This window comes from Calypte anna, chromosome 13, assembly GCF_003957555.1.
Source record: "Calypte anna isolate BGI_N300 chromosome 13, bCalAnn1_v1.p, whole genome shotgun sequence".
Lineage (NCBI taxonomy): Eukaryota > Metazoa > Chordata > Aves > Apodiformes > Trochilidae > Calypte > Calypte anna.
This window is the reverse complement of record NC_044259.1, coordinates 9,414,878-9,434,936: the sequence shown is the minus strand read 5'-3', so window position 1 is coordinate 9,434,936 and position 20,059 is coordinate 9,414,878. Positions and strand designations below refer to the sequence as shown.

The following is a 20,059-nucleotide window of genomic DNA, read 5'->3' as shown; positions in this document are numbered from 1 at the left end:
CCAGGCCCACTCCTGCACAAAGTGCCCTCACATCTGTTCCCCATTAGCCACTGCTGCATTAAGCCACCGTGAACTCCGCTACCAGCATCGCCCTGAAACTGATCCCCCAACTGCTGCAGGCTCCCAGGCTGGGGAAGCACTCCGGGGCCCAGCCCCAACCCTGGACCCCAACCCCCCCTAACCAGGCTTGCCCTGGGACTCCAGAGAAAAGTGAGTTACAGGCTCTGGGCTGAATCCCCAGAGCCCCTGTGCCCCTGGAAGCACAAGCTGGGGGCCTCCAGAACCATGCCCTTCTTTCTAGTGCCTTCTTTGCCCCCCTTCCCCTGGGGTGATGGGAGCATGGGCAGGGGGGCGGGGGGGGCCTGCAGCTGTCTCACCCCCTCCTGCCATCCTGCTCCCTGGGTCTAGAATTTCATCTGTGGATGGGTTTTGCTGCCTGTTAGCCTCAGGATCTTGTTTCCTCCTCCAGCTCCTGGCTGCATTTGCAGTCACCCAGCCTGGAAGCCAACTCTCCAGCATGGTCTGCCCCAAACCAGCTCGAGGGGAGTGGGGCTGGCAGGCAATGTGGGGCAGGACCTGGGCCCCGGGCAGCTGGAAGGGGATCTCTCAGTCCTGCCTGCTGCTGTAACAGTGTCAAGGTCAGGGCTTTTGAGGGTAACTGGGCTGTGGCAGTCCCTGCGCGGGGCTCAGTTCACCCATAGGAGCAGTGAGCACTGGGGAGCCCGTCAGCTTGCAGAGCCAGCCTGGGGACCCTTCCTTATCACAGCCCCTGGCAGGAGTACTGGGGTAAGCTCAGTTACACTGATATGCTTGTAGCCTGGGTCCCCAGCCCTGTTCCTCTCTCTGCTGGGACCAGCCCCCCCTTCTCCAGCATGGCAGGCAGAGGCAGACAGCCCCTCAGCAGGTGTGAAACCTGCCGGTTCCGACAGCCTGCCCGCCCGGGAACAATCCCAGCTGTCTGCTAATGTGCCAGAACCAATGCATTTCTCACAGCCCTGAATGGGGCATTCACCAAGCCAGAGGGCAAACTGCCCAAGCTCCCGGCTGGGACCTAGAGTAAACACCAATGCGTCTACGGGAAGGGAATTGAGCCTCCAGGGTCTGTGCCTGCCTTGCCCCCACTTTGCTCTGCCTTTGCACTGCTCTTGCTTGCTTGGGTGCTACTCTTTCCCTGGAAGACTGGGCCACAGACAATTTCTAAGGGCAAGGTGGAGGTGGGTTCGTTAATCCTTAATGCCAAGTGGGAGGGCACAAGGGGACATGGTGACTGGGGACCTGGCGCCCCCTGACACGGGGGGTCAGGTCTTGCTTTCTCCCTGCCTCATTTACTGATTACTCCATGGGTGCAGACAGTGCCCTCCCTGATGCCACAGCCCAACACAACACCAGCTCAGCCCAGTGGTGCTTTCAGGGTCATAGCAGTGCCCAGCACTGAACCCACCTGCCTTCCCCAGCACAGGGGGCTATTTCTCACCACACCTCCAAGCATCCCCCAGAGCCACAGCAGCGGGTGCCAGCGGGATGTGCTGGAGCCAGGCGCAGGGCAGTCGGGGCTATGGCCAGGAGGCATGGGCAGAGAGGCATCCCAGGGCGTCCTGCAATACTGCGACAACTGGAGGCGTTTTTTATTGTTTAACATTCCTGGTATTTTCTGTCAGGGCTGAACCAATTGTCCTTAATCCGCCAGGCTCTGCTGGCCAAACAAGTGTGGCTGAGCCACCGGCATCCTGTCCCCACGAACAGGCCCCTTTTGTGAGGGGGATTTAGCGTGTAGCCCAGTAAATCCCGCTGGTTTCCTGAGGCAGCGTTCCCACACACCATACACCCCCACCTGCCTCCACCCTGCCCGGGCCTTGGCATCTCCTCCCTGCCCGGCCATGCCTGGGGGCACCCTGCCTGCCCTGGCCCTGGGGCTAGGTACCCACTGCTGGACAGAACCTGCCTGCTCACGGTTTGTGTGTTCCCCTGCACATTGCTGGGATTTGTCTGTGGGTCCCCGTGGAACGTGGGCTGTCAGAGGGGCTGAGGAGCTTCCCAGCCACCTCTCTGGTCCTGGAGGGAATGCTGTACTCCTGAGGGGATGTTGTGTTCCTATGGGAGATGCTATGGTCTTAGGGGGATGCTGTGATCCAAGGGGAATGCAGGGTTCTGGGGGGATGCTGAGTCCTAGGGGAGATGCTCTGGTCCCGGGGGAGATGTTATAGTCCTTGGAGGGATTCTGAGTGCTGATGGATACGGCTCTGGTCCTCGGGGTGGGAGATGCTGAGACACAGCACCCCAGCTGGTTCCTCATTCCAGCTCCGGAATGTAGCGCCTAGGACCAGAGACGCCTTCACTTAACGACTCTGTTGTGGGGGCAGGATCTGCTGTTGTCTTTTTCTCCACAAGACAAAGGCCACAGCATTTTATCTCCGGGGAGGATCTGGCTTTTGTGAGGTGCAGAAAGCCTCTTCCCGCGGGCAGGGTGGGGTTGGACTGGGGGGGGGGGGGCCCGAAAGGCACTAATGTCCTGCCTTCCCAACCTGGCAGTGCCCCTCTGCGGGCTCCTGCCTGCCGTATGCCATGTCCTGGTGTCTTTGTCCCATGCCTTTGTCCTTATCCCACGCAAGTGCACCCATGTGCACCACCGGTGTCCAGGTGGCGAAGGGGAGGGAAGAGCCATGGGTTAGTGGGCAGAGAAAGGGCTCCATGGGCTGCTTCCCGGGGCCAGGCTGAGGCAAGAGACAGTCATCTGCTACGAAGGGATCCGAATATTAACAATTCCTGCATCCCTGGACACTGCACACTCACGGCGGCATGTACACACACACAGATGTAGGCACACACCCAAACCCTCCCACACCTCCACGGCTGCACACCGTGCTACCCATCCCCGCACAAACCCCTTTACACACTCATCCCGTGCACACACACATGCCCATGCATAGACACTCACACGACCCTGCCCACACAGCCCCGCCTCTGCACACACACCTCATGCACACACACACCCACGAGCAGAAATACACTCCCCACCCTGAACATGCACCCGCTACCCACGCACAACCTCCCTCCCCATACACCCTTTGCTCACTTCCACGCACACACACGCGTGCCCCTTCCTGCAACCCCTGCCCATCCAGAGTCTCTCCCAGCCCCAGCGCTGGCTGTGGGCCCATGCTCAAGAACAAGCCGAGAGACCTAGCGAGGGTGGAGTGGGTTGTCCCGCTGTCGCTCACTCGCTAGCCCGCAGCCCACTGCGCTCGCCCAGCCACGGCAGGCGGCCGGGGAAGCCGGGCTACGAGCCCCACCTCCTGGCCAGCTTTGAGCAGCTCGGCAACGGGGGTGGAGAAATAGATCATGAGGAGCAGCCCTCTCGCTCGCCCCCTCGCTGCACGCCCAAGCTTTTTGGGCCAGTGACAGTGGCCCTCGGGGCCGTCCAGCTCTAGGACTGTGTCAGGGGAGTGACAAACTCGCCCGCGAAGAATGGTCTGTGGCACCGGGACGGATCCTGGCTCCGCTCTCCATCCCACTACCCTCACAGATGCAGGGTGGGGAACCTGGGAGGCGGGGGTCACCTCAGCATGGGAAGCAGACCCCTGCATCGGGCACGTTGTCCCATCGAGGAAAACCTCAGAGGCTGCCCCTGGAGGCAGGTGTCGAGCTGCGGGCAGAAAGCGAGCTGAGCCCCGCCGACCGCCCCGGGTCTCCACCGCTCCATCCCCCGCGGTTCCAAGCGCCTCAAGCCGCTTCCCCCGGGAAAAGGGCCCCCAGCAAACCCTCCGGGCAGGATGCTCTCTCCTCTCCTCCTCTGCTTCCTTCCTGTCCACCGGCCGGGCCAGCCCTCCCCCTACCCGCCGCAACTCCTTAACCCTTTCGCCCACGCTCCCGACAACCCTCTCTGGCCCTTTGTGTATGGCCACGGTGCTGCTCCCCTGGGCTGTCGCTCTCCGGCCCTTCCGCACCCCTGCAGTGCCTGAATGTCTGCCCGGGGTTGGAGAGCGAGGACCGGGGGTCTCTGGCAGCGAGCCCAGCCTGCCCATAGCTCACATGGGACCTGTGTGGACAACAGCTCTCCTCACGCTGAGGTCTGGGGCCCCATACCAGATGTGCCCTCCCTCCCCTTCACCCCCATAATTTCCCCCAGGGAGAGTAAGCATCAGCTCCGGTGCAAGACCCAGCTCCCTTCTGTAACAGTGCAGTGATGGGGAGCAGCCATGACAGGAGCCTTGGCTGTGCATCGTGTGCTGTGCACCCGCTGGGGAGTGGAGGGATGCTGGGGAGCAGTAGAACGCAGTTCCTCCCATGCAAGGGACCGAGTCGGCTCTGCATGGGGACAGGGGCCTCCAGAGGGAGCCCACAGTGCTGCAGCTCCATGGCCTGACCGGCTCCGGAGGTCCCGGCATGCTCTGGGAAGATGGGCTGGTGAGTCTGGCCACGGAGCGTGGGCGCTCAAAGGCAAAGTCCGTCAGCAGGAACACCCTCCCTCAAAGCCACCATTCACTCGCACTCCTCACCGGAGCTCACCGACAAAACCCCGTGCAGTGGCATTAGGGCCAGACAGTGTTGCCCGCGCATCCGGGTGGGGGAGCAGCAGCCAGGGTGCCATTTGCCTGCTCCTCTGCCGGAAGAGAGGGGCTAGGGAGGGGCCCTTCCTGTGGGTGCTGGTCGCTGCACAGGCAGAGGTGTCACAGCAGACAGGGACTACGTCCAAGAGCATCCTGCTGCCCCCACCCCACTTCTCCTTACACCAGTAACTACCTGGCTGCAGGGATTCTGGGAGGGCTTCTCTGCCACCCTGGCATCATCAGCAGGGTTGTGCCAAGGGAGGGCAGTGGGATGGTGACAAGGCTAGGAGTGCCCTGAGACACCTGGGCACTACTGCCCAGTGGTACAGACCCTATCTGTCAGTGTCTTGTGGGGCTGGACCATGCCATGTACCCATGAACAGAGAGTTTAGTCACCCATGGGTGGCACTGGAGGGACCAGGCTGGGCATGGGGCTGGTCCCCAAGCCAGGACATGCTCTGCTGGTGGCCCTGTCTCTGCCTGCTCATCCAGCATAAGGAGGAAAAATCAGGAGAACAAGGGGAGCTGCTGAAGACTAGGATCTTGAATGTGTCTTTCTCACTTGGGGACAGTCCTAAACCTCTCCTCAGTCTGGCTCTGGCTCTCTGGGTCTTGGGCACCACACTATGAAGAGTCATGAGACACTCCCATCCTGCACTCTGACCTGCCTGCCTCAGGGGGTTATAAATAAACCATTAGTTTTATTTTGGGAAATGTGAGTGGCAGGTTGCTCCAAAGAAAAAGAAGGAAAGTTGGCTCCTGTGCCCCTGCCCAGGTGTGCTGGGGTGCAGCTGCTGCAGCCAGTTGCCCCCGGTAAGATGGGCTGTGCCAAGGTATTTCCCCTTTTGAGGGGAACAGGGAGAACCTCAGCTATGCCAGGTGCTGCCCATTTCTGCATGGGCAGGGAGGACTGCATAGGTGCATAACTCCAGTGCCGAGTTTGTCCAGCACCAGGCACAGTGCAGTCCCAGATCCCACGCGTTGCTGTAGCACGTGGGCACTGGGTGAGATGGCCTGTGGCAGATCAGGTGCTGCTGGGACCTCGGAGCTACACACAAGTCATGAGCAAAACTTCCCATTGTGGTGTTTCCTGCCAAGTCACCCCATTTGTGTGGGTTGTACTGGAGTGGAGCGAGACTGAACATGGCAGTCTCTTGGCAGTGATGGCAGCATACCAGTGTGCGAACAGGTCAGGGACGTTGGTGTGTGGCCCCTTCCAGAAGATGCTGGGGAGAAATGGTTGCCCCGTTGTCAGCTGCAACGAGGGCAGAAGGCAGCACCCGTAGAGGACTATGTAGAGGGGGCCAGTGGAGAAAGCCGCGAGCCTCTGGAAGAGTTGCCAAGGTGCACAGGGCTGGTGCATGGAACAGACAGGGAGCAGGGCTGCCTGCAGGCCGGCTCCCGCTGCCCTGCAGGGGTGCTAGCCCGCAGACGCTCCAGGAGGCTGTTTCTGGCCCGGGCAGCCTGTGCCCTGGCATGGCGGCGAAGACCAGACGGTGGGCGATACCTGCCTGGGTGTGCAGAGAAGCTGCTCCGGGCCCCTGCCGGGGGAGAGAGTGTCGGGGGCTAAGGCACGGCCGGGCCGAGGCGGGGGTGGGAAACAAAGGGCAGCTGCGGGCGGGGGGAGCGGGTCCAGCCTGGCAGCGCCGCGCCAAGCCCCGCGGCGGCACCCAGCTCCCCGCCCGGCACCCCGGGGGGCGGCCGGGCCCTGCCCCCCACGCGACCCGGGCAGCACCGCCCCGGTGCCACATCCCTGCGCTGCCCCGGCCGCTGCCCCCCGCCCGGCCGCCCCCGCCCCGTTGCCTGCCCAGCCGTGCCGGTGCGGCGGCGGCGTGGCGCGGCGCCCGGACCCGCGCGGCTGGCAGCGGAGACCCCGGCCCCTATCTGGAGGTAGCGACGGAGCCGCCGCCCCCGCTCGCCTAACAGCCGAAAGGGGTGGCGGGGCGCCGGTAGCGGACCGGCCCGGCGGAGTGGGGGGCGCGGGGCCGACTGCGCGCCGCACGGCGGCGGGAGGGCGAGCGGGAGCGCGGCGCTCGCTGTCCGGGAGCTGCGGAGCCCGGCGAGGACAACCAGGCCGTGGGCACCCGGGCGCCGCTACCCGGCGGGCGAGGCTCAGCGAGGGCTCCGCACGGCTCGGCGAGCCCCGCAGAGGGCGACGGGCCGGCCCGCCGGTGCGCGGGAGGGCGGCGGGGTAGCGTGGCCGGGGCGCCGGGTCGGGCCCGCGGGGTGAGGCGGACAATGGCAGGGGGTAATCCGAGCCCGGCGGGGGCGGGCGGCGGCCCACGACCCTTCCCCGCTGAGCTGTCCGCTGGGACCAGCTGGGAACGGGGCAGGGGCTGAGGCGGGGCGAGCAGCCCACGCCGCCGGGCAGGAGCCGCCGCCCGCCGGGTGTCCCGCCGGGGCGTAGGGCCTAGCCGACTCCATTTTGTTGGCTCCCGCTCCGCCGCTGCTCGCAGGCCCGCGGCCTGTGCCTGCCGGCCCCGCGACCGACGAGGCGGAGGGGAGACGGGGCGGAGGGGGGGGAGGGAGCGGCTGCCGTCAGGGGCCCGCAGGTGAGGCGCTGGCCGGACAGCCCCGTCCCGTCTCGGTGGGGTCGCTCGGAACCCCCGCCGCCGCCTAAGATGGAGGCGGGGGCGGCGGACCCAAGGGCGCCGGACCGGTCGGGACGGGCCGCCATGTGCGCGGGCCCGGTTGGGCCGGGCCGGGCCCCGCGAGGGGAGCGGGGCTGCGGCGGGGCACGCCGGGGGGGGGCAGCACTGAGCGCCCCCTCGCCTCTCCCATCGCCCTGGGCGGGCAGCGCGGGGGGGCCGGGAGGGAGGGGGGGGGGCCCCCACCGGGGGGTGAGGGGGGGGGGGGGGTAGGTCGCGCGGGCGCGCGCTGATTGGCCCTTGCCGAACCCCAAGAGCGGCCGCAGGGGGCGCGCGCGCAGGCGCGGGGCGCGCGCCGCCGGGATGGCGGCGGCGTCGGGCGCGCGCATGCGGGGGAGGGAGGAGGGAGGCGGTGGAGGAGCGCTGGCGGGGCCTGGCCGGGCCGGGTCGGCGCGTCTCCGTCTCGGCTCGCACCGGGGGCAGCCGGTGAGCCGGCCGCGGCGGCCGCAGGTGAGCGGCGCTCCGCGGGGCCGCGGCGGTGCCCGGCGAGGCGACGTCGGCCCGAGGCTAGGCAGGGCTGTGCTGGCGGGCGGGTTGCGGCCTGGGCCTAGTACGGCGTCGGCGGCGTCGGCCTGCGCGGGGCCGGCGGAGCGGAGCGGGGCCCCGGGCGCGGCTGCCATTTTGCGGCGGCGGCCGTGCTGACCCCATTATACTGTGCCCGCAGGTGGATGCCCGCGGCCCGGCATGGAGCAGGCCTGCGAAGTGAGCCGCCGCAGTTGCCTCGTCCCCTTCGGCACCTCGCTGGCGTCCGCCGAGGCCAAGGGCGGTCCCTTCGGCGAGAGCCGCGGCCCCGAGCCGCCCGCCATGCAGCTGGCCGCCTCTAAGGCCGGCTACGGGCAGGACCCATCGTCCTGCTACATCCCGCTGCGCCGGCTGCAGGACCTGGCATCCATGATCAACGCCGAGTATCTCGGCGGCGCTGCCGACGGTGCTGAGGCCCTGCCCGACCCCGGCTCGCCGTCTCCCCGCCTTCCCTCTCCGCAGGACCCGGCAGCCGACGCAGCCGGCCCGGCGGCCGAGGCGACCCGTGGGGCCCTGGCCTTCCCCCTGCTCCTGCGGGACAGTGGGGAGGAGGCGGAGGAAGAGGAGGAGGAGGAGGAGGGCGCCGAGACTTCGGAGGAGGAGGAGGAGGACGACGACGACGACTACGACTACGAGGACGACGAGGAGGCAGCGGAGGACGACGAGGAGGAGGAAGAGGAGGCCGAGTCTGGCTCACGGAGCCGCGGCCGTTCCGGGCCGCAGCAGGGCTCTGCCGGCCCTTCGCCGCCCTGCCTGCAGCCGGCCGAGCTGGTGCCGACGACCGCGCCGGCCGGCAGCCCCGGGGAGAAGCCGGAGCTTTCCGACATCTCCGCGGCGACGGCTCTGCAGCTCGTAAGCACCGGCGGCGCGCGGGCGGGGGGTGCCGGGAGGTGGGCCGCGGCTGCTGCCATTTTGCGGCGGAGGCCGGCGGTGCGTTGGGGCCGGGCCGGGCGCCCTCGCAGCCGCCACCTTCGAGGGCGGGCAGCCATCTTGCCTAGGGGACCCTGCCGAGGCGCGGGGGGAGGCCTTGGCCGCTCCGTCTCGCTGCTGGGGGCTGCCTGTTCGAGGCGGCCGGGCTGTCAGTGGGCTCTGCCTCGCACCTGTCTCTCGGCCGGCGAGAGCAAGAGACACCCATCCCGCGAGCTGAGAACAGCGATCGCTGCTAAGTTCGGGGGAGTTTTTTCTCCCGTTACAAGGTGTTTTTTCGGCCCACTGGAGATTATAAGGGCGGGAGGAGAGGTTTCTCCTCTCCTGCCTTCTCTGGCTCTGAGGCTGTCAGGCAGCTCTTTGTCTGGTCTGGCTTGAGGTACCCAACTATGAGACCTTGGCCATGGCTGGGGAAGGGGCTGTGTCATAGCCTGACAGACCGGGCAGGAAGCCTTGCCTGTTTTTCAGGCTTCCCCCCTGTTTATATCCTACACTCACGAATTCTTTCATTTTTAAATGCGCTTAAGAAGCATAATTGATCGAACTCTTCATGAGTTCTGAAAGCAGTTACACGCACCAAACTTTTTTGTTTTATATGCTTTATAATGCATGTATAATTTTGGGGTAGTTGTAAGCGTGACTTTTTATTTGCAGATATATATGTTTATTTCCTGCAGTTCTTCAGTAATTGTGTTGTGTATTTCTTACATATATATTTGCAAACTTAAGTTTTCTTATTGGGGATACTCTAGTTTTTAAATTAACCTGTGACAGCACTGACACCATCTCACTCTCTTCAGTTTCAGTAGAGCTACTGATGCCAGACAGAGGCTACTTGTGTGCATTTTAGGTGAAATTATTGCTTTCTCCGGTGTTTGTTTGGGAGCATGCAGTGTGCCTGCTGTGTGCTCTGGGAAGTGGGGCAGCACTTGTCAGAATGTCCGTGAAAGGGACGATTTCAGGAAAATGCTGACAGCAGCTTAATTTGTGGCACTGTTAGGCTCAGCTCTAGCTCTGGGTCGTGGATTTTCCTGAGTATTCTTTGGGAATAATCCATTGTCTTTTGGAGACTCGGTCCGTGGGGGTAAGAGCCTGCTGTTGGTTTGAGGTTTGTGCATATACTTAGATTCGTTTTGTAGAGCAAAGCCGGGATCTCTTAGCAGACATGTGCTCAGTGATGCGGTTGTGGGAGGGTCTCACTTTGTAAACAGAAGCTAGCAGTGGTACTTTCACAACACTTGCCTCTGCTATCAGTGGCTTTACCACATGCTCCACACAACTGCAGCTTCTATGATGACAAAACTCTCTTAGCAATCGAGCCTGTTACTTGAATATGCAACCAGGGGTTGACTTTTCAGTAAAACTGCCTTTCTCTCTGCTGGAGTACAACATCAACCTTGCTGAATTATTTTGGAGACTTAAAAGCACAGCTGTGTACAGGAAACAAAACTGCTAAGAAGAAAAGCATTTTTTTAGACCACCTGGGATCCTTCTCTCTGCATCTTGCATTTTTCCTTTAGTAAGCAGGTGCAGGTTGTCTGAGTAGTCCTTCATTTTAGCCCTGCTGCTTAAGGGATGTGAAGAAAGAGATTGCTCTGTGTGCCATGTTACCAGTGAGGCAGTTAAAACCCTGTAATTGTTGAACATGACATGGTAGCTAGAAATAAACAAGCGTGCTCTTGTCATATGATCCTGTGTTCATGTAGGCCTTTAATTCCGGTCTCATTTATGTTTGGGTAACTGGAATCAACTTTTGAGAGCCTAATAAAACTTAAAAAAAAATAATCCCAAAACAACAGCCACAAACTTCTTGGAGTTCTGCATAGCTAGCTGTTTTTAGGGTGGCTTGTTGTAGCTGGGCTACCTCTTCAGATGGTAACTTTTACCTAGCCTGATGATGGAGCCCTTCCACCTTAAATCAGGACTTTGAGAGCTTTTATTCTCAAAACTCACAGCTTTGAGTATCCCCATTGCAGCTCAAACTTGTTTTGCCAAGAGGAAGGTGTGGGTCCATCTGCACCTTGCAAACTTGGAATTGTTCACTGGGTCATTGTAAATTTTGAAAGGGCTGATTTCCAAAATGTCAAGAGTGCTTCCAGCAGAAATTGGCAGCATTTGTTTTAGTGTTTCCTGCGATGCAAAGTCCAGCATTTAAGCAATGCCTCTGGGTGGCTGGGATGGTGGCAGGTATTGTTTTGCATGGGGATTTGTTAATGGCCCTGGCATCCCTTGCACTCAAACATTGCCCCAAACAGGAGAGGTTGCTCAGATAGCATTCAGTTGTAAAGAGGGATGTGCATATTCTGAAGTTAACTGTTGAGTTGATCTTTTTTAAGATCAACTGAAGCTCTCCATGCTCCCAGCAGATACTGCCAGATTTTGTGTTGGAGAGAAAGAAATCGTAGCAATGCTTCTTGGGTGTGTGTTTTGTGCTCCAGAAATGAAAGTATAGTGACTGCTGGCAGTCGAGTGGCTTTTACTGCCGTGTGCACATGGTGTTAGTGTTGAGTTATCCCCATCTGAAATTTAAAGGGATGGTCAGTTTCTGTTTGTTTTTACAATCCTGACACAAGCTTTAATGCTTTCCTGGCCTTTCCAAGTCGTGGAGGGGGCAGCGTTTTGTGGAGCTGGAGGGAAAGCTGGGACCAAGCTCCAGTGCTGAGAGGAGGGCACATGCAGCCACCTAAGGTCTGAGCACTGTTGGTCTTGCTTCAACTTAGTTGCTCAGGAATTGGAGCAAGTGGACTATTGTGCTGAAGTTTTGCTTTTTTACATAACTCTAGGTGCCATAATGCTGGCTTTGCCAGTTACTGGTTTTTAATTGCTACCCACAAGGTATGTTAGAGTCATTTGGTTTGCAGAGCTGAGCACTCAGAAGCAGAAGGTTCTTGGATTCAGGTACTTGTGAGCAGCTCCTGGTGTGTGGATGTTGTGCAGTGTACAACTCCAGGTTGCTCATGCACAAGGTGTTTTTAACACAAGACTCTGACGGCTTCAGGCTGCAGGACATGCAGAGCTTGCATGAGACACTTTCTCTGTTTTCTCATCCTGCTTCCTTGCTGTCCAGCTCCATGTTGTAGCAGTGTGATGTTCAGGCAGTGGCAGAGAGAAAATCCATGGGGAAATCAGAGCCAGATCTTCAGTTGCTAAGGATAACTGATAATGGTGGATGGATGTGAGGAATGAGTAAGGCATGTGAGTAGGGCTCCTGGAAGGTTTTTGCTTTACCAGACTCAAACATAATGAGTTGTGTTAAAGGTACTGTAGGCCAGCAGAGTCCTCTCTTTAATCCTAGAATTAGTTCATGATAAACTTCAGGGTTCTGTTGCAACCTGCAGCTGTGGGTGAATAGTCTCCATACAAAGTGTTTGTCTCCCTTTGTGAGAGTTACTCTGGTTCTCTGTTAACGTGTCTGGTGCCATTTCTTTCTTTGCTAAAAATAGAATAAGGGAACCAAAACCACACGATACTTTCTACTCCCGTAGACTTTTCTGAAAGAATCTTCTACTACAGACTGTTGATGTGAGGTGTAATTAGCTACTGGGTAGCATTATATTTCTGAGATACAATAGACATGGCAGTGGTTTACTTGAGCAGGGAACATAAATTTCCTTGGTCAGTTGACATCTTCCTGGTGGACAGATTAATTCCCTTTGTCTGTCTGTGCTTCCTGCAGGCATGGTCTCCCTCTTTCTGCACCTGGTGAATACAGGCTGTCAGTGTACTGCTGTCCCTGTGTGTCTGATCTTGCACACACCTCTGTACCACTAGGATTTACAACGTTGTGAAGAGCTTATTTTTTGTCACGAGCACTTAGCTGGGTCTCACCTGCGTGCAGTCTGTGGTCATCTGCTGGGCCCCTGTACTGAAGTGTATTAATGTCTTGAGCAGATCTAAACTTAACCTGCAAGGGATGGTAGCTGTGGTTGGGTATCAAGAAGAAGATGTATCAAAAAGATACCCAGAAGGTCTGTTTCTGCAGTTAGGGTACTGTCCTGGCCTGTCCTACTACTGAACTATACATTTTTTAGGTCCTTAATGACTTGGGTTGCTTTCTTGATTTGATAGTGCAGCATCACGTCTTTGTGCTGGTGTGAGTGGTTGGGTGTGAAGGTGCAGCAGGACAGTGTACCCAAGGTGCAAGGAGCAGCTTGCTTTGAGTGGCAGCGGGTTTTTGAACAGTCTGGGTTCTAGAGCTCTTCAGCACAGTGCACCAGATCCTGGAAGTACTTATTCTAGCATTTGGCTGTGATTGCCCTTACTCTCCTTTTTTATTTGTATTTGTTCTCTAGCAATGTATTGCTGATTAGTGTGAAGTATCTGCTTGTGACATTACAGAAAATAATGTTGCTTCTCTAGGAAACATGGATATTCTGGCTGCCTGTTGCGCAGTATGAAATTTGAATTACTGATGCCTTTGCAGTTCATAGGGGGCCACACAGCTCTTTGAGGCTGAGCATGTCTATGTGCAAAGAGGTTTTCTTGCAGATTGGACAGTCTTAGAGATGAGGTTTTGCTGAATATAATGGCAGAAACCTCTGTCATTTCTGGTTTCTATATTTAAAACTTTAGATCTTGGGTAAGAAAGACTTTGTTGAACAATGTCCTGGTTAACACCCTGTCTGCAGTCATGGATACTTCAGGACTCTCATGCAGGTTATTGCCAGAGTGCAAACTTCACTCAGATATTCAGGAATGAAGTTTGCTCTATGTGGTGTGGCATAATTAGTACACTGTCTACTACTGTTAACAGGAAAAAACAGCTGGTAGTAGGAACAAAATCAGCTTTACAGGCATGTTTTTAGGATGCTTGCTGCTTCTCAAGACCTGCAGCCTCTGCTGTTTTTGTATTTACTTGCCAGTTATTTATTCCGGAAAAGTGCATCTCTCAGGACTTCAGATTTTTCCTAATAAATCTTACATACTTGGGAATATGATGATTTTAATTCTCCTATTACAGCGTCTTCTCTGAGTGCTTGCTAAAATCAATGGTAGTGTCTCAGTTTAATGCTGTAGCAGTAGTATTTGACCTCAGGGCAACATTCCTGTTTTGCATGAAGTCATGGATTTGGTTGCCTCTTGCTCCATAGCAGTTTTTTGTTGCATTTAATTGAACACTGTTCTTAGAAGTGGGGTTAAACTGATGTGTAACAATTGGTAGTTGTTTTTTTTCTTTTGTTTTGTTGGTGTTTCGTTTTTATTTTAAGTTTTTTTAATATATTTTTCTTGCTAACTGAAAAAATCTGTATCTTACTGAAGTGGTGCTAGTTCTAAATATGATTAGCAAGCTACTTCAGGCCCAAGATGCAAGTGGTATTTTCTGGGAGACAGTATTTCTTAAAAAGACTTATTGACTCAAAAATCGGTAATCTGTATATTGACCAACTCTCAGTCTAGTTGCTTAGAATATACTTGTTTTTCTTACTTGTGACTGGCAGCTTCTTGTATATATTAGTTTTGATTGTTTTTTCAGTTATTTGCTCTGTGATTTAGAAAACACAGGGAACAGAAACACCTGAAGAACAAAAACTTAATCCTAGCAGGGGGAAGCTTGTTCTGGGAGTTACAAAAAAATAAATTAAAAATCATATTAATGCCAGTTTTAATACTAGAAAAATATGACCTCTGTTTTGTTTGGTCTGCATGGAGCCATCTGTGCCATGCAGTACAGTCTTTGCTCAGTAAAATTGGGAGTTAAATCCAATTGGGAGTTAAAGTGGTTAAGGCATTGCCAGGGTTTCCAAGTTAATGGGTGGAAAAGGTCTGTAAGAGTCTGCTTTGAATTAGAGCAGCAGTTTTCAACCTCTATTGATTTGTGGACCCCTAAACACTTCCCAGGTGTGCAGTGACTTAAGACCTATCAACAATAGCCTTGCTCGCTTTCATATAATTTCATGGCATCGGATATTTTTCTGTGGCTGTGAGTTTGCAGACTGCTGAGTTACAGAACATGTTACAGATATTAGCTGCAGTGTCCGACCTGTCTAAAATTTGTTTTGAGTCAAATGTTGTGTTGCATTTGTGCTGTGGGCTGAGGCATGCTCCTGTCCTGTGTTGCAGGCCTCATGGATAACAAGTTGCAGTTTGCTTTCCTGACATAGTTGATGGCAGTTTAAATGTTATTTTCATATGAGTTGGGAGTGCGTGCTGTGTTAACTGTTTAGCTTGAGCATGAAACTGCAAAGTGTGGTGACATGAGAGGAATGTCAGAGAGTTTAGGGCTTTTTGGTGTGCTGTGGGACAGGACTGCGACTGCTAACCAGCACTGCCAAAGCACCATTTGGTGTGGAGGACTGTGAGAGCAGTCATGCATTAGCCTGTGGGGAAGTCAGTCAGGAGCAGGTTGTGTGTCCTTTGCTTCTTAAGCTTGGAGATGCTCGAAGCATACATAGCCCTTGCAGTTGTGCTGTGGGGAAAACAAGGCCTCCTTAGTAAGTCTGCAAGGTTTGCCAGTGTTGCAGGAGCAGGGTGTCAGCAGGGATGTTACTGAGGTCGCAGGCCAGCAAGATGTAGGTGTGTGTCTGGACTCCCTCAGGAACATCTTTGAGTCCTCACAGCAAACAACTGCAGCTGGGGAGCTGGGTGGTAGCACAAAGGAGTTTGGCAGAGTTGTACTGTGCAGAGGCAGACTGGAAGGTGGGGGAGTTGGGTGTCCCACTGGTTCTATCCTGGGTAAAAGCATGGGTGTTTATTTGGGTGATCTGAGCAAGTACTCCTGATCCCAGTGCCCAGGAGAGGTGAAGATGCTGCATTGTGTTGGAGGAAGAGGCTGGCAGGTGCCAGGTGGAGTTCTCTGTTCTTGTTAAGTTAGTGTGGCTACTCACACTAGCTTTGTAGCAGTGATTAAATGTGCAACAGAGGTAAGGATGGATGTGATGTGCATTCATCTCGTGTGTTCAAAAGCAGTGATGAAGCCAAGAGGAATTGCAGCAGTAGGCTTTGCCTCTATTATAGGATAGAAAGTATTTGTTAAAGCAGACATGCTGACTTTCTATGGTTACAGTTAAGATTGCATCACGATTATCTCGCCTGAGTCTTTGGAAGAATGGCCAAAATAAATTAGGAGAAAAGCCCTTGTGTTTCATCTCTCTTTCCCACCACTTGTGAGAGCAGACTGGCCCTGGTCAGAGAGCTTCTGTCTCTTGCATGGCCTGAGCAGCAGATTTGGACCAGGCTGACCCACTGTCTAGCTGCACATGCTGCTGGGGATGGCCTGGTCACACTGCTGTGATTTTCAGAAAAAGTAGTTTTACAGGTAGTAAAATGGCAGTGTAACTTCTGTTAGCTTTCAGACATTCATCAGAACTAGTGCATTGGAGACTCATTTTTCATTTTCAGACATGCAGAGTTTGACTTTGCATGTGAGAAACCAGAACTAAGTTGAATGGGACACTGTTGAATGGGATTCAACTAAGTTGAATCCAACACTGTTGCATTCTAACCAAAGGGTGGGCTGCCTTTTGGCTTGGTACTTTTTAGGAAGAAGTGAGTAGAGAATTGCTTGTACAGTAGTATCTCAGCACACTGGAGACCCCCATCTTACTTTTTTTCATCTGCTTTAGGCCCTGCTTGAAGGTTCCATCGTTCCTTCCGTTTTCAAGGAACGTATTCATGACTCCCTTCCACTGTTGGTGGAAAGATACAAACCTGTCTGTTGCCTAATGTGAGAAAGGCAGGGAACAGTTATCTCCCTTTAAATAGTTCCTACTTTTGCCCTGATGCTTGTTGCTTGTTTCTCCCAAGCACCCCTTGAGACTTCACAGTATCCTGGCTAACTGCCTACAGATTTTTAAATAGTGTCAGTGAAACAAGTCAGATTCCTCTTTGTTTGGGTTTCCTGCATAGTGTGCACACAAGTATGTTTAGGAGGCTGGATGCACAAAGTACAGGTTAGGAAGCCTCTCTGAAGTATAGGCTTGCTGATGATTGAAGCATGAAACTTCTTCAGGGTATGTCTCAAGTGTGGATTATCAAGGGATAAATAAACACCAGATAAATTTATTGCAGTGCTAGTGTTCAGATATTCTAATTTAATTTTTAAGTAGGGATTACGCAAAAGTAGTTGGTTTTTCAATGGAAATTAAAGCTTAATTTTATGTGAAAACATTTTTTTTTTGGTTGGTTGGTTTGGAAAATGATTCCATTGGGTGGAGGGGCTTTGGATGCTGAATGCCACCTTGTTTTGAGGTTATTGTCTTGTGTACATGGCATCTTTATATTTGCACTGACAAAGTGGAATCCTACCTTCCTCTCCTGTGGCTGAATCATAAATTCTGCAAATTATTAAATTTGCATGCCTGGTTAAATGTTTGTTGTTTTTAAAGAAGCCAGTGGAATTTAAAAAAAATAGCCAAACCAAAACAACCAGCCTGCAAGTGTCAATATTTACACTTTTAATTCAAACCAAACTGCCAACTGTTAGCTGTTGAGGTTCTAGTAAGGTGTTAACTCTTTGCACTGCATGTGCTTGTTTTCTCTGGTACTGCTTCTTTCTGGTTACAGCTTAAGCATGATGGATACAGTTTACCTATATAAATTACAATAGCCAAGTTAAATTTTGCATGGTTTGAATTTCTTTTTCATTTCATGGATTTAGAAACTTCATTTCTGAAGAGAAACATTGCACTTATCAGACCTCTGGCTTGTGAACAATTTGTTTAATAGTATGAAGGATAAAAAAGGAAGGCTGAAAAGGGGGCAGACCTGATGACCTGGTTTCAGTTTGAGTATTTTGCAAGTTCTCTGACATAAGAAGAAAACTGATATTTGTCCTTTATGAGACTTTAAAAAGTTCTGGTAATGCCTGTGGTTTCTGTCTTGCTTATAATAATGAGTGCCAGTTTAAAAAGCCAGATTTAAAGAGAACTGGGTTTATCATTTAAAGTGTATGCAGATAAGCAAGTGTGAGAGTTTTTCCTCTGTTTCAGGCTCCTCTCAGTGATTTGAAAACTTAAACATTTTGCGTGTCTGTGTATTTCTTTCCACCAAAGATCTGGGTGGGATTGTACCTCTTCCACTTTCTCCTCCTGCCTTCATCAGTCCTTGCAGCGAGGAACATTTCTGGTTGCTGGGATGCTGAAGTACCAAAGCTTTCTGTGACACAGCTGTTCAGTGGTTTCCATTAAGAAAGTGAAACAGATGCTGTTAACTAGTTATCTGGGCATCTGAGGCTTCAGTGTTCTCACATCAGAATGTTCTTTACCTAAAAACCCTATGTGTGTATCTCTTGAACTTGACAGAAATGCTTCAGGATATTAATGATTTGCCCAGTGTAATGCAATTGGATCTCTGTATTTTAACCTCTCACAGCTGTTCATATGTAAGCAGTATCCATTGCATTTGTAGGCTGCCACAGCTTGGAAAAAGGTGCTAAAAACAACCAATACAACAAATACAAACATGTAGCTAAGAGAAGTTTGGCTTGTATCATAGTATCTGCTGTATTTTTTAACTAATGAATACTAAATTAGTATTTAAAACTACTGTGTGATTATGGTCCTAGATAAGAAGAGGTAGTATTCTTTTTCAGGCACAAATGTAGGTCAGACACCTGCTTGCTTTTCACTGCAGTGCTGAAGCTGAAGATGGGGGTGATGATGGGACAAGAGTGTGTTCCCTGGTCCCTGGCAGCACGGGCTGCCTGTGGGTTTCTAGCAGCCATCTGTGACTCCTGTATTTGCCTTTAAACTTGCCATAAAGTTAAATGCCAGTGGGAGGATTATTCTGGTGAGGGTGGTGATAGATAGGCCATGCAAGTGTTGTGGTTTGGGTGGGTTTTTTTGTTTTTGTTTTTCACATGCTCCAGTTGGGCTTGCCCCTTTCCCTGTGCAGGGATTGGTTCCTATAAGTTTTCTGCTCTGCCTGCAGGGAGGGAGGTTCAGTGTCTCAGTCTCTCTAAAGGCTTAGAGCTTGTGTGCTTGAGAGTGCTACTTTGTACAGGGGAACTTCGATGACCTCTTTATGCTTGGTTTCAAATACTTGTTAAGCTATAAAGGAGATATAATTTAATTTTCTTTCCATTTTTTCTCCCAACTGATTTGGAGGTGATTTCAGAAAAGATTCTTTGAAACAAAAATCTTTGCTATTGAGAATTTTTTTTTTTGCTTTCATCACAAGCAGTTTCATTTAAGTTCTTGACTTTCCTTCAGTTTTGTTATCAATCTCACCTCATTTTTATCTTTCTGTGCTATGCTCACAAGTTTTTTTTCCTTCTATCTTTATCCATTCATTTTTTAGTGTATGAGTATTGCAGCTGAGTGAAATAATGAACAGTGGATCACTTAGATGTCTTTCCACCCCTAAGAGCAGTTATACTTTTGATTAGCTGACTATTGGCAGCAATCACTAAGGGTCAGTTGCATCCATCACCATTTTCATGACAGGAGACTTGGGAGCTGCTGCCTCTGCAAGGGCAGAGGATAAATAACCTGTTGTGTGATGGTGAAATGACAGAAGCTGGGAGTGGCACATCCTAGGCATGGTACACCTCTGACACCAGCCTGTGGTATGCTCTCTTAGTGCATACGACTTCAGACTAAACCAGGTACCTTTGAATATCTTCTCCCTCAAGCTTCCTGCTAGATTATTTTTGTAAGAGCTCTTGCTCTTCAGTCAGTTCACCATATCTGGGGATGACTTGGTGGCTTGTAGGAATTAGATGAACTCCTTGTCATTTCATCCCGTTCAGGAAAAAACTAATGATCATAGTTGTGAAGACAGTGGACTGACTGACCCTCACCAGGCTTCCAGTTCTAACTAATTAAGAAGTAGGTATGGGAACAGCTTTTTTGCAGTCCTGTGAGTTGATGAGCTGCGGGGAGAAGCATGAGAGTTGCTACCCAAGGAGTGAGGATGTTTGAAGACAGCACTGGAAGCTTGTGGGGCAGGGTTGTTGCTGCATTCTGCTCCTGGCATGTGTGATGACTTGCCTGGCAGCCACCAGTGTGATGAGATCTGCCCGCAAATAACCTGTGCTGCTGCTGCAGGGCCCTGGGCAGGTATCTGCTGTATGCTCAGCAGAAAAGGCTGTTATTTAAACCTTATTTGGACATGCCTCTTTTTGTTTTTATTTTGACTGTGATTCTGTCCACTTTTTGCCTGACATGGGCTTGGCAGGATCATTGTCCATTATTCTTTGGGGTCACTATCTTTCTCCTTTCGTTTCTTTATCCTCACACACAGTCTCTCTTGCTGCCCCAACCTTTTTCCAAAAGCATGTTCTTCCCTCAGTTGAGGGCTGATAATATCTATACACTAATAAGATAAATTAGAAATCTAAGCCTTTTTTTTGCTTGGTCAATGATCTTAAAGGTCTTTTCCAAGCTAACTGATTTTGTGATTCTATATTTCATATTTGCCTTATGGTGAGAATTTCAGGAAGGCAGATAGTCTGTCTCATAGACAACTACACAGTGT

General features: G+C 53.1%; 1 protein-coding gene across 1 annotated transcript in view; it reads left to right on the top strand.

Annotated features, from left to right (window-relative positions):
- Nucleotides 1-7,579: 7,579 nt before the first annotated feature.
- NSD1 (nuclear receptor binding SET domain protein 1) overlaps nucleotides 7,580-20,059 on the top strand; it is a 54,466-nt gene continuing 41,986 nt past the window's right edge. Inside the window, exons 1-2 of the mRNA XM_030459028.1 lie at nucleotides 7,580-7,645; nucleotides 7,860-8,569. Coding sequence (XP_030314888.1) covers nucleotides 7,880-8,569 — 690 coding nt within the window. The 5' untranslated portion in view covers nucleotides 7,580-7,645; nucleotides 7,860-7,879. The remainder of the gene's footprint in view (nucleotides 7,646-7,859; nucleotides 8,570-20,059) is intronic.